Here is a 13565-nt window from a genome sequence, read left to right as displayed (position 1 = left end):
CTCCTTTTGAACCAGGGTCCCCGTCCTGCCTTGTTTGTTCCTGAAGTTTCCTTTGAGTTGCTGGTAAAAAGGCAAATCAAACGTTTGGAAGAACCAAGCTTGCGCTGTGTGGAGCTGGTTCATGAGGAAATGCAGAGGATTATCCAGCATTGTAGTAACTACAGTACACAGGTAAAAATGCATGCCTTAGAATTGGGTTTGTAATTATTGGCGTGTGTGTGTGTGATTACCTGCTTAAAAACTTCTGGAAGTCTCACCAGTAAAATTTTGGGTTGTTTTTAGGAGTTACTGAGGTTTCCTAAACTGCACGATGCCATAGTTGAAGTAGTAACCTGTCTTTTGCGTAGGAGACTTCCTGTCACAAATGAAATGGTAAGTTTCCATCTACTGTCATTTTGCTGGTAAAAGTGCATGTTTTCTGGGGTCCTGATCCTTTTTGTTTGCAGAGGCAGGAACCCAAGTTGTTAAAGGAATCCTAACTTATTTGTTAAATTGATAATTATTTATTATGTACACATTTTGAATAGTATTTTATATTAGAGTACAGATACATAAAAAACAAAGGGGTGGGGTTAGGGTTAAGCATACTGTCCCCTATGTTTCAATTTCCAAGAAAAATTTTACTAAAACTTCAATTTAACATCTTCTAGTCTTCCTTATATAGGTTATTTCCCTCCCTTGTAACAGAACCTGTGCATTGACTGTAGAGTTTGGGATGCAGGGATGAAAATGAAATTGTAATCCTTATTCTGTATGTTTCAGAGGCTTGTAATGCCCTCTAGCTAGTGAAAACTAAAAGTTCAACTTGTACCTTTATGTAAACATGTTTTAATATTAAAGTCTGATTTGGACTGCCTGTTGGGGAGTAAGGAGTGTTTCAGTATTTGACTCTGCATTTGATGTGAAAAGCAAAATTGTTTTATATATGCACTATCCCTCATAGGGAGCTGTCTCCCCCTGGTTCACATATTGTAGGGATTTGTGGCTGAGGGGTCTCTTGCTTGGGCAGTTAAGCTGTGCTTGCCAGCATTGGAGGCCATTGCTCTGCACTGGCATTGGGCTTACTCCCTGAATGCTTGATCTGGGAATGTCTTGCATTGCAGGTTCATAATCTGGGTTTACTCCCTGAATGTTTGATCTGGGAATGCCTTGCATTGCAGGTTCATAATCTGGTGGCCATTGAGTTAGCTTATATCAATACCAAACATCCAGACTTTGCTGATGCCTGTGGGTTAATGAATAACAACATAGAGGTAAGAAAATATGTTCTCTTAAAATGTTTCTTGTCTCTTTAAATGAAAGTGAAATTGATAAAATAACAAATGCCTCAGTTTCTTTCATTGAAGCAGATTTTTACATATTGAGGCATTAGAAATGTGAATTATGAATATGGTGTATACTCTAGTGATCTGTGGATATGTTAATTTCTATTGCATATTGTATTCGGGATCACTGGTTGATATTTCACTGAAAGGATTCTGCCTGTTTTTCAGTCTGGAAAATAAGATGGGCACCTAATTGAGTATTGCCTATGAAATGAAAATTTTTAAGGGGAAATTAAAATATGTAGTTGTGAAACGGTGTTTTATATTGAAGTAACTGCATTTTGTCTGACACAATGTATCAATATGTTCCTCTCATTCATGAAAGGATAATACAGGTATTGTTTCCTCTGTTCAGGTTCTAATTTCTGCTTGCTTTTGGCATTGCTCTTGAATCTCTGTGTTTCCACACTTCAGTCTCCCTGAGACATTCTCTCCATCAGTCTCCCATCAGTAATCTTGTACTTTCAGACCCAAATCTAATTGATAATACTTGTTACTGCCATCATCCTGTGGAAGCAGTTCAACAACCAATCTGCTAGATTGGAAGAATCAATCTGATGTTGTTGCAATACTTCATCTGTCTAAGAGTTTGTTAATACCCTTGTGTTTATCCAACACATCGTTTTCATTCATCACAGAATCATAGAATGACTTGGCTTGGAAGGTCATCTCATTCCAACCCACCTGCCATGTTGCAGGGACATATTCCTCTAGACCGGGTTACTCAGAGCCCCATCCAACTTAGCTTCGAATACTTCCAGGGATGGGGCATCCCCAGCTTCTCTGGGAAACCTGTGCCAGTGCCTCACCACCCTCACAGTAAAGAATTTCTTCCTATGGAATATGTAATTTAAATCTCTCTCTCTGTTTGAAGCCATTCCCCCTTGTCCTGTCACTACATGCTCTTGTAGTGTTCCTTTTTCAAATGCTTACATTACAATTTCTACTCTAGTTTTAACCTTTTACTTCCTTTTATACATATATTCTGTACTGACTAGATAGGTGTTTGAATTTGCCTTGGTACACTGCTCTTTAATCTAGTTCAAAAACAATGTGTATGGAAACAGCAGTGAGTACAGAAATAAGGACTTAATGAAGCTGAACATATAAAACTGTATCATCAGGAGTTACTTAAACTAGTTCTTTCCCAATGTTTTCCTAAACAGGACATTGAAAATTTTGAAGACCCAAACCATGTAAACACAAGCCTTATTCGCTAGATAATCAATTGTTAATTTTGAGCAAAATCAGATATTTCTCTGTCCTGATTGCTTCAAATTCTATTTTGCTATAAATTCATTTTGGGCTAATCATGTGCTGGCCACAGAATCAAATCCTTTAGATTACTTGGAGGATTTACAGCTTAATGAGGGCTGTAGGGTATCTGTGCTGAGCCAAATTGTGGAACTTTGATATTGCTTTTTAAAGGCTTAGGGTTTGATTAGGGAGGGTGGTGCAAAAAAACTTTGCAGAACTTCTTATATTGAGAATTTGATTTTGACCAGGTAATCAAAGTATCCAAATAATCGAGGGTTTCATAGACCACAGTATGAGCATGGCAGTGGATGAGAAGAAATTACTCACGTTTGTCTCTAAAATAGAAATCATCTGTAAAATGTGGATCTTGCCTATGTGTTGATACAGAGTAATACATAACTGAGATCTTGCTGGATTGTTTTTAAAGGAACAAAGGCGGAACAGGTTAGCCCGGGAATTGCCTTCTGCTGTGGCACGAGACAAGGTAAGTAAATGTTTGGTTTTATTTTTACATAAAGCTTAATGCATTCTCCTAGATCCAGTCTAAGCATTGGAGATTTTCCTGTGCTGCCCTAGTAACAGTCTTGAGAGCTTCCAGGTATTGGAGCTTCAGTTTCATAAGAGAGAAGTAGAATGTCCTTTTCTTAAAAAGATGCAATTTTTGGGAGGTTTTAAATCTGGTATTTCTGACGACCAGATTGTCTATAATTGTAATATTACACTTACTACTTGAATGTCATCTCAGGTAAGGTATAAAATGCTTGCAGATGTTGAAGGTGGACTCAGAACTTTCATGTTTGAATTTGTAGCTGAGACATACTGATTTCAAAAGATAAACAAGTGATTTAAAATATCCAGTGCCAACATAGTGACCTGTGGTTTGTTTTTAAGTCAGTCTTAGAACTGCAGTTTGTTGTGGTCTTACTTTCTTTGGGAGCAAGACCTTTGTTGGAGGTGACATTTTTGGTTGTTCATCATAATCCAGTCATGTATTCTGTCTCTGGAGCTTGCTTAGTTTTACCAGACTTTGGGATTAATGTGGTGACAGGAGTGGAAGAACCAACCAAGTGTCATGGAAAATATTGTCTGGCTGGAGAAAAGAACAGTCTGACACTAAGCTGGAATTTTAGACAATTATTTAATACTGTGTGAATTATTAAGAATTCAAAGATAGAGACTATAGTTTAGAATCCTCATGAGGTTGTAACGGGAGTTACAGAACTGATAGAAATCTGTTCACTAAGTTCATTACCTTAAAAAGTGAGACAAAGTCCCAGAGTAGATCTAATACTGCTGCATTTAATCAGTCTGAGACAACTGATGGATGAACTGGGACTTTAAGGTAGCTATCTAGAGATTGCTTTTAATCCTTCATTTTATTGATTTCATAGTTAAATCATCAGTGTAGGAGCTTAAATGAAATTGAAGGTCAAATAATCCAAAATAACTATCTTGGAGATACTTTTTATTTTTTTCCATCTCCTTTCTTCTTTTTTTCTGCTTCTATTAATGTTTTTCTTGCAAATACAAAATATTTCTTTTCTGGATTTTGAAAGATGCTAGTAAGTAAAAGTGTATGAAATTTGCTAGGTCAATTCGGTGGTCTTCAGTTGAATTTTTTTTTTCCTCCCTCCCTACGTTTTTTTACCTTCCTTAGTCTACTAAAGCCCCAGGTGCACTGGCACCTGCTTCCCAGGAGACTGTTACTGCTGCTTCTGCTGAGGCTGATGGCAAGGTCTGTCTTGATTTTTCCTCTAAGCACTGCATGCACGTTTCTGTTGTGCACCCCAAGTGTAAGGAAAGCAGTTTGTCTCTAGTGTTCTGTCACCAACAGTGTGTCCTGCCCAGTCTGGGTGTCCTCCCCAGTGTGGATTACTTGGCACTACTGGTTTTGTGTGCAGTGGCATGTCAAGACATGCCATGAGGTGGCCAAGTCACTGCTTTCTCTTTCAACTCTTGTTTGCAATAGATTGTGGTGCAAATATGCACCTAATTTGCCTCAAGCTGTCAATAGATTGTTGGGTGCAACAGTATTGTAATCAAAAGTCTTCGGCATGCCTGTTAAACTGCATGTTTTTAATGTGTTGACAGTTAAAGAAGGAGGACAGAAGATATGCTAAAATGTGAGTTTCCTGCTTCCTGCAGGGAATCTTTACAGGCTTTGCTCAAACTGAACCTCCTTTGTGCTGTTTCACATAATTGTTGAATCCCTGGTTTACTTACATTTGTGAAATGTGTTCTGCAGTGTTTTTGTACATGTTAGGTGTGCTGTCTCGTGTTAAAATAACAGCTCAGTATTCCTCTGAAGGCTTTTCTGCTAATTGCTCTTGCTTGGAGTCAGAAAAGATGGGCAGTCACAAGTTTGTGTATTAGGTGTACCAAGGGGACTCAGGCTTTCTGCTTTGTTGTGCATTCAGATTTTAATGCAAAGCTTCCGTTTCTGTCCTGAACAAAGGGATTAAAGTCAAAATCTAGTAGATTTTTTCTACTATTCAGTAGTAGAATTTTAACTCTTATTTTAATCAGTGTTTTAGAGGTTATGATATGCTGCAAAAATTAAAAAGAAATCAAGCGCCACTGTAAAGATAGTGCTGTGACTTAGGAAATTGCAGGAAGCTGCCAGATTTGGTTTGCATGACCCATAAAACCTGTTCTCTATGGGGTGATACAGTTCACACTCTCTTGTGTAGCTTTGTTTGTGGAACTACTTTGGAGGTAGAGCAGGCTCCACAGTAACACAGGAGGAGAGTGGTATTTTTGTCATTTTGAACAGCTGTCTTGCTATCAGAAATCATGCAGTGGACCTTTCCTTGACAATAATTTTCTTGTATTAACAGAGTTTGATTTGAATTCCTGGTGTGTTCTACACTGCCTCTGAGCAGTTGTGCAGTTTTATTTAAATTTTTGATGTGCTCGTGTTAGCTAGGTTTCCTCCTGTATGTTACTGCTGGTATTCTATTTGGTATACTTTGTTTCTCAATTTTTTTTAGATTTGATATTGGCCTGTGGTGTTTCATTGTAAACACAATAGATAAATTTTGCATTTTTCCTCTTATATCTGAAGCAAGACATAAATAGCAGTACAAAGCCTTGACTGTTTTCCAAACAGGAGTAGATTTTAAAGCACAGAGTAAATAGAAGAGATACTAGACTTGTGGAAAGGTACAAAATAAAAATTACCCCATTCTACATCAAAATAAACTAGGTTTTTTAATACTAATTGATATAAGGTGGATACCATCCACTAGTATTTCTTTTGTCCAGTGATTCCTAATGTTTACATTTTTTTCTCAGAAGATTCATGAGTCATTCTTTGTCTGGAACTCCCCAGAATCTCTGATATTGACTTCCAGAGGATGAATATTTTTGTTCTGATTTGTTACAAAAAAAGCCCTCTGTAAATTCTGACAGCACAAATATGATCATAGGTGTGGTACCTTGAAATAAAAAATACTTTTTAGCTGTTACTGTAAGAAACTTCAGTTTGTATTTAAATAAAACTTGAAGAATTTAAATTTGAGTATTGCAAGAGCTGTGGTGATCTTCAAAATATACTTTTAGAATGATCTTCATAGTACAGGATGTGGTCAAAGCCAAATGACTTAGAAAGACCACCCCATATTTCAGAAGTGATTTGTAGACTCTTAAAATGCTTTGGAGCTTCTCCATGTGAGACATTTTCATATCCATTATTAGGGAGAGTATGAGTTTTAAAAGCTTTCATTTTACTGGTACCTTTTGTGCTGTAACCAGCAAAGGGAGAATAAATGTGGGGAATGTGAAGAACAGAGTAAAGGGAATATACCTATGAAAATCTTATTTTTTAGTGAGTTTTACCTGTAGTGATTGGATGGGATGCTTCTCTACAGTGCCCAAGTTCTAATTCTGCCATGTTTTTTCAATGTGCTGTTTGTGCAGACTCCTGCTGTAGGAGATGCGACTCAGGAGCCTGGAACAGGCACCTGGAGAGGAATGCTGAAACCCTCCAAAGGAGAAGAGGTAGCAGCAGATGAAAAAGCCAAGCCAGCTGCAGTGCTACCTGCTAGTCCTCAAAAAGGACATGCTGTAAATCTATTAGATGTGGTGAGTCTTGGAAGACTAATTCCTTTTCTTTGTAGTTCAGGCTCAGGAAGGAAAACATCTGAATTCCAGATCTTGTAACTTTGCCGCTAATATGTGGTATCTTTGTAAATAATTCCCACTATAGCTGCAGGGAGCTCTAGCCTGTCTCTTCTGCTTTGCTCCTTGCCTGATTCCAATCTCCCTGCAACCTCCCTGCTTGCTCCAGTTTCACGATATGATTGGCGTAACTGACTTCCTTTCACAACTTCCTGTGCAAGTGAACTCCTCATCTAGATGGCTGTTGGTACAGAAACAAATCTCAGCTCAACTCTAATTGCTGCTCTTCCTGTGCTGAATTTGAATGTTTCTTTTAGAGGAGAAGAATCATTAAAGATAAAACCCACCCAAGTTAAAAACAGATGGGGAAATTTGAAGTATTTGGAGAGCTTTAGAAAAAATGTAGTGGTACCCTCTGGCCTTTGTCTCACACATGTGGATTTTGATATGTCTCTAATTGTTTCAACACAGGTTACATCTATCAAGCAGGCTAAAAGAGCAATAGTTACAGTTTTGAGTTTTATTTACAAATGTAAATGAGCAGAATTGGTAAGCTGAGGGTTTTATTTTTTCACACAGCCTGTGCCTGTTGCACGCAAACTTTCTGCCCGTGAGCAACGAGATTGTGAAGTGATTGAACGACTTATTAAATCTTACTTCCTTATTGTCAGGAAAAACATTCAGGACAGGTAAACCCAAACTTCCTTGAAATATTTAAGCCATGCAAATATTGTGATATTTCAAGAATGATATATATGATCATGTTATTTTTATCATGTTCTTATGTTTGTAAGAAGAGAGGAAATAAATTCATTTTTTGGAGGGACAGCAGCAGTAAAATTCGACCTTTGACAGAATGAAGCAATTTGAAGAAACACTTGTTTTCTCTAATGGTTTCAAGTTCTGTGTAATATTAAGTAAAAAGTTTAACTATTTAGGACATGTCTGCTTTTCTGGAGGATGCTTCAATTCAGATGGAAGGTTAGCAGCAAATAACTAGAATAGACTCTAGGTGCTGTGTACACCAACACAATTTAGCTTTGCCATTCTGTTATTTCAAATGGGAAGGTCAAATAGGAACTAGTGCAGTGTGGCGCAGTTTTCTAGCACTTAGCCATAAGGATGGAAATGGAATAAAAAAGTTCTTTCTACTGTGGAAAATGCCTCTAAGGTTTTTGCTTTAAAGATGTCATACTTCTTTAATGAGGAATTCTATAAAACTTTTTTTGCTTATGTCTTTGTGGAAAGGTGTAACTTCATATATATTTATACTTTCATGTATATAGGAAGTTTAGGAGAGAAGTACAAGAATCTAGAAGTCAGATTTTAGCACGTTAGTGAGGCTTATAGGTGTTTTAATCTATCCAGTAAACGAATGCCTTCAATGTAATTTTGAGTATTTCATGGCAGGGGAGTGCTTTCTTTACCTTAACTTTACTGCACTGTTCATACTATGTAATATCAGAGATATGAATTATTTCTTTGCCTCTTTCCCTTCCCATTTACACATAAAATTAGATTTTAGGGTTGACATACTTCAATGTGTGTCATCCTTAGCTCAGTAGAGGTAGGTTGATTTCTAATGAACGGTGTTATTTATTCTTATTTTGTGTTCTATACTATTCATGTTTTTTTACAATGCAGCTTTTGTATTTGGAAGAAATTAACTTTATATGAATTAGTTCTACTCTAATATTGTACATGATGCTGCTTTTACTTGAGAGAGTTTTTATTTATGGTAGTGATAGATTCCTGGTAGTCTGAGCCAAGGCTGTGTGTAGCTGCTTGCCCTCATTGTGCATTCTTCAATCTGGAACAGACCTGGTTTTGAACAATTATTTTAAAGAAGCAATCTCTGTGTGCTTGCAGTGTGCCAAAGGCAGTGATGCATTTTCTGGTGAACCACGTGAAGGACACTCTCCAGAGTGAGCTGGTGGGCCAGCTGTACAAATCCCTGTTGCTGGATGACCTTCTCACGGAGTCTGAGGACATGGCACAGCGCAGGAAAGAGGCTGCTGACATGCTAAAGGTAATGAAGAGATCAGGAGCTCATGGGAGCAGTTAACCATATCAGTGGGAAGCTTTTTGAAGACTTGGCTTCCTTCTTCACTGCTTTTTTTAAGAGTATGCCGGGGTATTGCTTTTCTCTGTTAGAGGAATTAAAACCAATACATGACCAGAAAGGATTACATATGAGCTTTTAAATCTGCAGTGTAGCAGGCTAGATAGAAAGTAGGTGCAGTTTCACTATTTTTAAGCTTTGCAGCATTAAAACTGTGTATGATGAAGAAATCTGCCCTTCTTGAGAATTTAATGGGTTGCCACTCGTTTAGTAATAAGACTGAGGAGCTTTGGTTTGATTTGATTTTTTAACTTTGCGCTTCCCAGACTGCTGCTGTTATGTCCCTGAGAAATGTCTCCAGCATAACTAACTCTGGCTTTTATGTGTTGCTGTGTGCAGGCCCTGCAGCGAGCCAGCCAGATCATTGCAGAGATCCGTGAGACACATCTTTGGTGAAGACTGTATCAGCCACACTATTTATATGCATTGGAGGTTACATTGGCTTGACAATTGCTAGGCATGGTATACGGAGTAGAATTTTTATTTATGAACTCCTCTTATCTGTGTACTGCAACTGTGTAAATCTGCTCATGTAAAGACAGTTGGTTTGATTTGCAAACAGAAAAATGCTGTATTTTGCAAAAGAAGTCGTATTTAATCCATATAATAAATGGCTCTAAATGTTTCCTTACCAGGTTTCTGGTGCAAATTAAAGCAGACCAAGTCTTCTGTATTAGTGACAGTCTCATTTGAACTTGGGGAAAACGTTCAAGTTCCAGTGCCTGACTTGCTGAACAGGTTGCCTGTGGTTAAGACGGCCGGTGTAGTCTTGTGGCATAGTTTTAAGCTGCTTTTCCAGTAGAAGTTTCAATACTGTGAAGAAAAGAGAGCACCGAGTATTTTCTTTCATGAATATATTGCATGCACTGTGACAAATGGAGGTCTCCATTTTATAGCACAGTAGAGATGTCGAGCGTATTACTATGTATGTGTGTTCCCTTTTTTTTTTTTCTCTTTGTCCCCAAATGTTTCAATGGCAGACAAAACTTCAGACTTGATTTCATGGAGTATCATGTAGGAAGAATTAGCCTGGAGCTTGCGAACAAGAACAGCCTACCAAAAAGTGGCTGCAGAGTTATTAATGTGCACTGGAGCTTGTGTATGAATGTTGGGGTTTATAATCAGGCACAAGGACACCTTCCCCTTCCTCCCCTCTGGGACCAAGCCCCTGGACCATCTGTTAGTAAATTTGCTCTGGCAGAACTGAAAAATAAAACTGGATTTCAAAACTGTAATGGGATAATAAGCGTTTCTTTTAAAAACAGATGAAGTTGGCCAGGGAGAAGGGGATGCCCACAACTTCTGCAAATATTGGAATGTATGACAGTATGAAAGAAAGTCTGTGGAATTGGAATATTTATATCAGAGATTACAGTTGCTTTTGAGGAAATTTTATTGTGCTGTAAGTAGCTTTTTTTTTTTGAGGACAATCGTAAAATTATAAAATTTTAGGTTGGAAATTAAGTTGATGAGGTTTCTTTTTTTCTTCTGATTATAATTCATACAGATAAATATTGATCACACTAGCCTTGACAAAATAAACATTTTAATTTTTATGAATAAAAATTTATTTAAACTCCAGCCAGCATACTTGCATGTACTTTTCAAGCAGATTCACTCTTTTTGTATAAAGTGAAAATGTTTACTATAGTGTTGCTGATACTTTTTCTTTAACACAACTTGCATGAAAAACAAGACACTGCTGTTAACCTCCGTGGCTTGATTTTATGGTACTGAGCCAAGATAGTGAGGTTTTTGTTACCATATGCAGTTCCTTCGCCCTGAAATCAGCTAGCAAAAATGGAATTCCTTTGGTAAGCTGCTAAAGATTGAAAATCTAAAAATTCAGTTTACAAGAAGCTCTGTTTAAAAAATGTATTTTTCTCATGTAATCTTCAGTTTGGCATCAATATGAGCACAAGGAGTTAAGTCTGACAGATGCAACTTTTGGATACTTCATGATCTGAGTTAATTCATGCAGAACACAGAAATACATATTGTGTATTTCTACAAAGCCTAAAAAGTCATGGTGTATACACTACATGTACTATCTTGCATTGTATCAAGGGGTGGTAGTTCTCAGATTTAAGAAATGTGACTGAAGTGCAAACCACTTTTTAAATCCATTTGGTGATCAGTGAAAGCTTTTAAGTTTTGTCAAAAGCATTACATTTCTGTTTGGAATTCACCTGACACCTCTCTCCCTTCTGCTTTCAACATCCATGAAGTTTTCAACAAGGTAGTGCCGTCCATAAGTGATCTGCTACCTAAGCTTGAACTCCCAAAGTTCAGTCAACAGTCTCTTTGTGAAGAAATACTCTGATTTGTAAAGTTTTGAAATGCCACGTAAAGCAAATGAATTTCATTTATTGAAGAAATTCTTGCAAGCGATACCTTGCTCTGTAATGTCATATGAAATTTCCAGTGTTAATTTGGTTTCTGAAATGTTACAATGTTTTTTGTTTAAGTTTCACAAAAAGTTTCAATTTGGTAATGTTTGAGTGCCAAGAAATGAACTTGATTTGTAATCCTTAATGCAAGACTTTGAAGGTCCATGCTGTAACAATCCTGTTATTTAATAAACAGATAATACACAAAATTAATTACGCCAGAAATAGTTTTGGACTGACGTGTAGTTCTGGTGGCAGGACTTACATGCACTTGTAAGTTAGTAGTCTAAGTACCTATATGTGTACAGGCTTAGTTATGATTTCACTTGTTCTCACTCAGTTCTGCATTCTTGAATAGTTCATAACTCATAATGTAGACAGGCTGCTCAGGCCTACTGATAGGTTTGAAACAAGCTGTGTTCTGGAACTGAGCTAAAATACTTCAAATACCACTGTTACTACCAGCGTTAAAAGAAATTATGGGGAAGGTGTGGAAAAAAGCCTAAAGAGGGCAGCAATGGAACAATTTTCAGATTAGTCTGGTGGTTTACAACTGTCTTCTAGGTCATCATACTTCTTTTAAACTTGAAATAATTTTGTCATCAATGCACGTTTTAGCTAACTTGCTCTCCAGTGGGGAGAGAGTCATAAAGGGGAAAACTCCCTGTAACCAAGGTCAGATTAGTAAATGTCTGACATTGTTACCTGAGCTGTTGTAGTCCTGCTGTAACTAAAACTCAGTACCCTGATGTGAACAGTTTGTATTTAGTAGTCAGGTTCAAATTTTACTTAGTGAAACAGAAGGGGATGGTGGTGTGTGTGTGCTTCAGACCTTACTCTGAAGTGAGCAGAGCAGGCCTTGTGTAAAACCTGCCTTTATTCATTGCTTTGTGCAAGAATGACAGGTGCCAGATTGGATATGACAAACTCAGGATCCTGCTTTTTGGACCACAGCAGGGGAAAGAAACAACTTGCCACTTTGCTGTGCCCCTGTTTGGACTGGAATGGAATTATCCCGAGTATGGGTTTTTTTTCTGCAGATTTCTCCTTGAGCTGTTAGAGCAATGGGTAGCTGGTGTTTTCTGTAGTTACTGAGTATCTCCACTGCATCCACTTTTTGTTGCTAATTAAACTGTGCCTTGAGGTGAGAGCTAGAGGATTAGTTCCTGAAAAGTTTAGTACCACCTGGATATGGTTTTGTGCTCAGTGACACTGTTTAAACTAGTGAAGGTGCTGTCATGCTCCCACAGTTTTGAGTTTACCTACTGCACGCCCTTTCACCCTTTACCTCTTGACTGCTAGCTGCCACAGTAAGCTTAAAATGAATCTTCCAGGTTGTGCTGCACAAATGTTTTTGGTGGAGCTTTTTTAGTTTGTTGGTTTTAAGTTTTTTAAAAATATCTTGCCCAAATAATTACTTTTCTTTTTGCACTTTAAAATCATGCATTTGTAGCCATGTTAAATACTTTCATATTCATTACTCCTTGCTGACATTTGAACAAGTTTGAGCAATCTCTTATTATCTGACTGTACCTGTATATAACAAATAAGACCAGAGAAAGAACAGTTGACTTTTCCAGTCATCCTTGATCCTTGGCCCAAGTGTTCAAATGCTCAGTTTTGATGGCCCTGTGTGGTCATGGTGAGTAGTGGTTGTATCCAGCTCTTTCTCTGGGAAGAGTCAGGGAAGGGTTTGGATTGCTAGGACTTGGTCAAAGGCAAGCACGGACTAATTTTTTGGGGGTTTATGAATCTTACTAGATGCAAAGAACTTTATTCCTTTGTGTCATATTTCTAAAAAATAAACTTACTAATTTATTAGAAGTGGATATATATGTGCATCTGCACTATTTGGTGATGACAAAAACAGGCAGGAAAGAGATCAGACATGCAACACTAATTATTCCTAGGAGTTTTTCCTATAACCAGAAACTCTCAAATGGGCTCTGTTGTATTTCTCTGGAGATGAACATGGGTGTGTACTGGAGTATTTTGGTCCCAGGTGCACGTTTCTGATTTGCTCTAATGCTTCTGTCATTTAAGGAACAAGATGGCTGTGTTAGGTGGATGAACTTTCCCCTTCCCTGTGGGGATTGCATTTTATGTAAATGGTTTCCTCTGGTTCACCCCTGGAAAATGTATGGTTTATCCCAAGTCTGTCCCCTCCCTGCAGTATCCTGTATCTGTAACCTCATTGGCTGGAGAATGTCACCGCGCCCCTTTGAACCTCGGTGTTAAGGGTGCTAACGAAGAGGGCTCCTCCTCTGTTGCCCTGGTGGTCTTCGGAGACTGCTCTCTCCCCATCCCTCTCCCCTTCTCCCTCCCCCACCTTCCCTTCCCGCCCCTCCCTCA

General features: G+C 38.0%; 1 protein-coding gene across 5 annotated transcripts in view; it reads left to right on the top strand.

Moving 5' to 3' along the window:
- DNM1L (dynamin 1 like) overlaps nt 1–10404 on the top strand; it is a 34567-nt gene extending 24163 nt beyond the window's left edge. For 2 of the 5 annotated variants that reach the window (XM_063395608.1, XM_063395607.1), the window contains 9 exons: nt 16–171; nt 283–372; nt 1161–1253; nt 3010–3066; nt 4240–4317; nt 6501–6665; nt 7281–7390; nt 8571–8730; nt 9163–10404. In XM_063395608.1, the coding sequence (XP_063251678.1) occupies nt 16–171; nt 283–372; nt 1161–1253; nt 3010–3066; nt 4240–4317; nt 6501–6665; nt 7281–7390; nt 8571–8730; nt 9163–9219 (966 nt within the window). In that variant the 3' untranslated portion in view covers nt 9220–10404. The remainder of the gene's footprint in view (nt 1–15; nt 172–282; nt 373–1160; nt 1254–3009; nt 3067–4239; nt 4318–6500; nt 6666–7280; nt 7391–8570; nt 8731–9162) is intronic. The other 3 variants (XM_063395610.1, XM_063395609.1, XM_063395611.1) reach the window with 2 other exon arrangements.
- Nucleotides 10405–13565: the final 3161 nt, after the last annotated feature.

This window comes from Prinia subflava, chromosome 4 (assembly GCF_021018805.1).
Source record: "Prinia subflava isolate CZ2003 ecotype Zambia chromosome 4, Cam_Psub_1.2, whole genome shotgun sequence".
Lineage (NCBI taxonomy): Eukaryota > Metazoa > Chordata > Aves > Passeriformes > Cisticolidae > Prinia > Prinia subflava.
The sequence above is the reverse complement of the archived record's forward strand: the minus strand, read 5'-3'. Positions and strand labels throughout refer to the sequence as shown.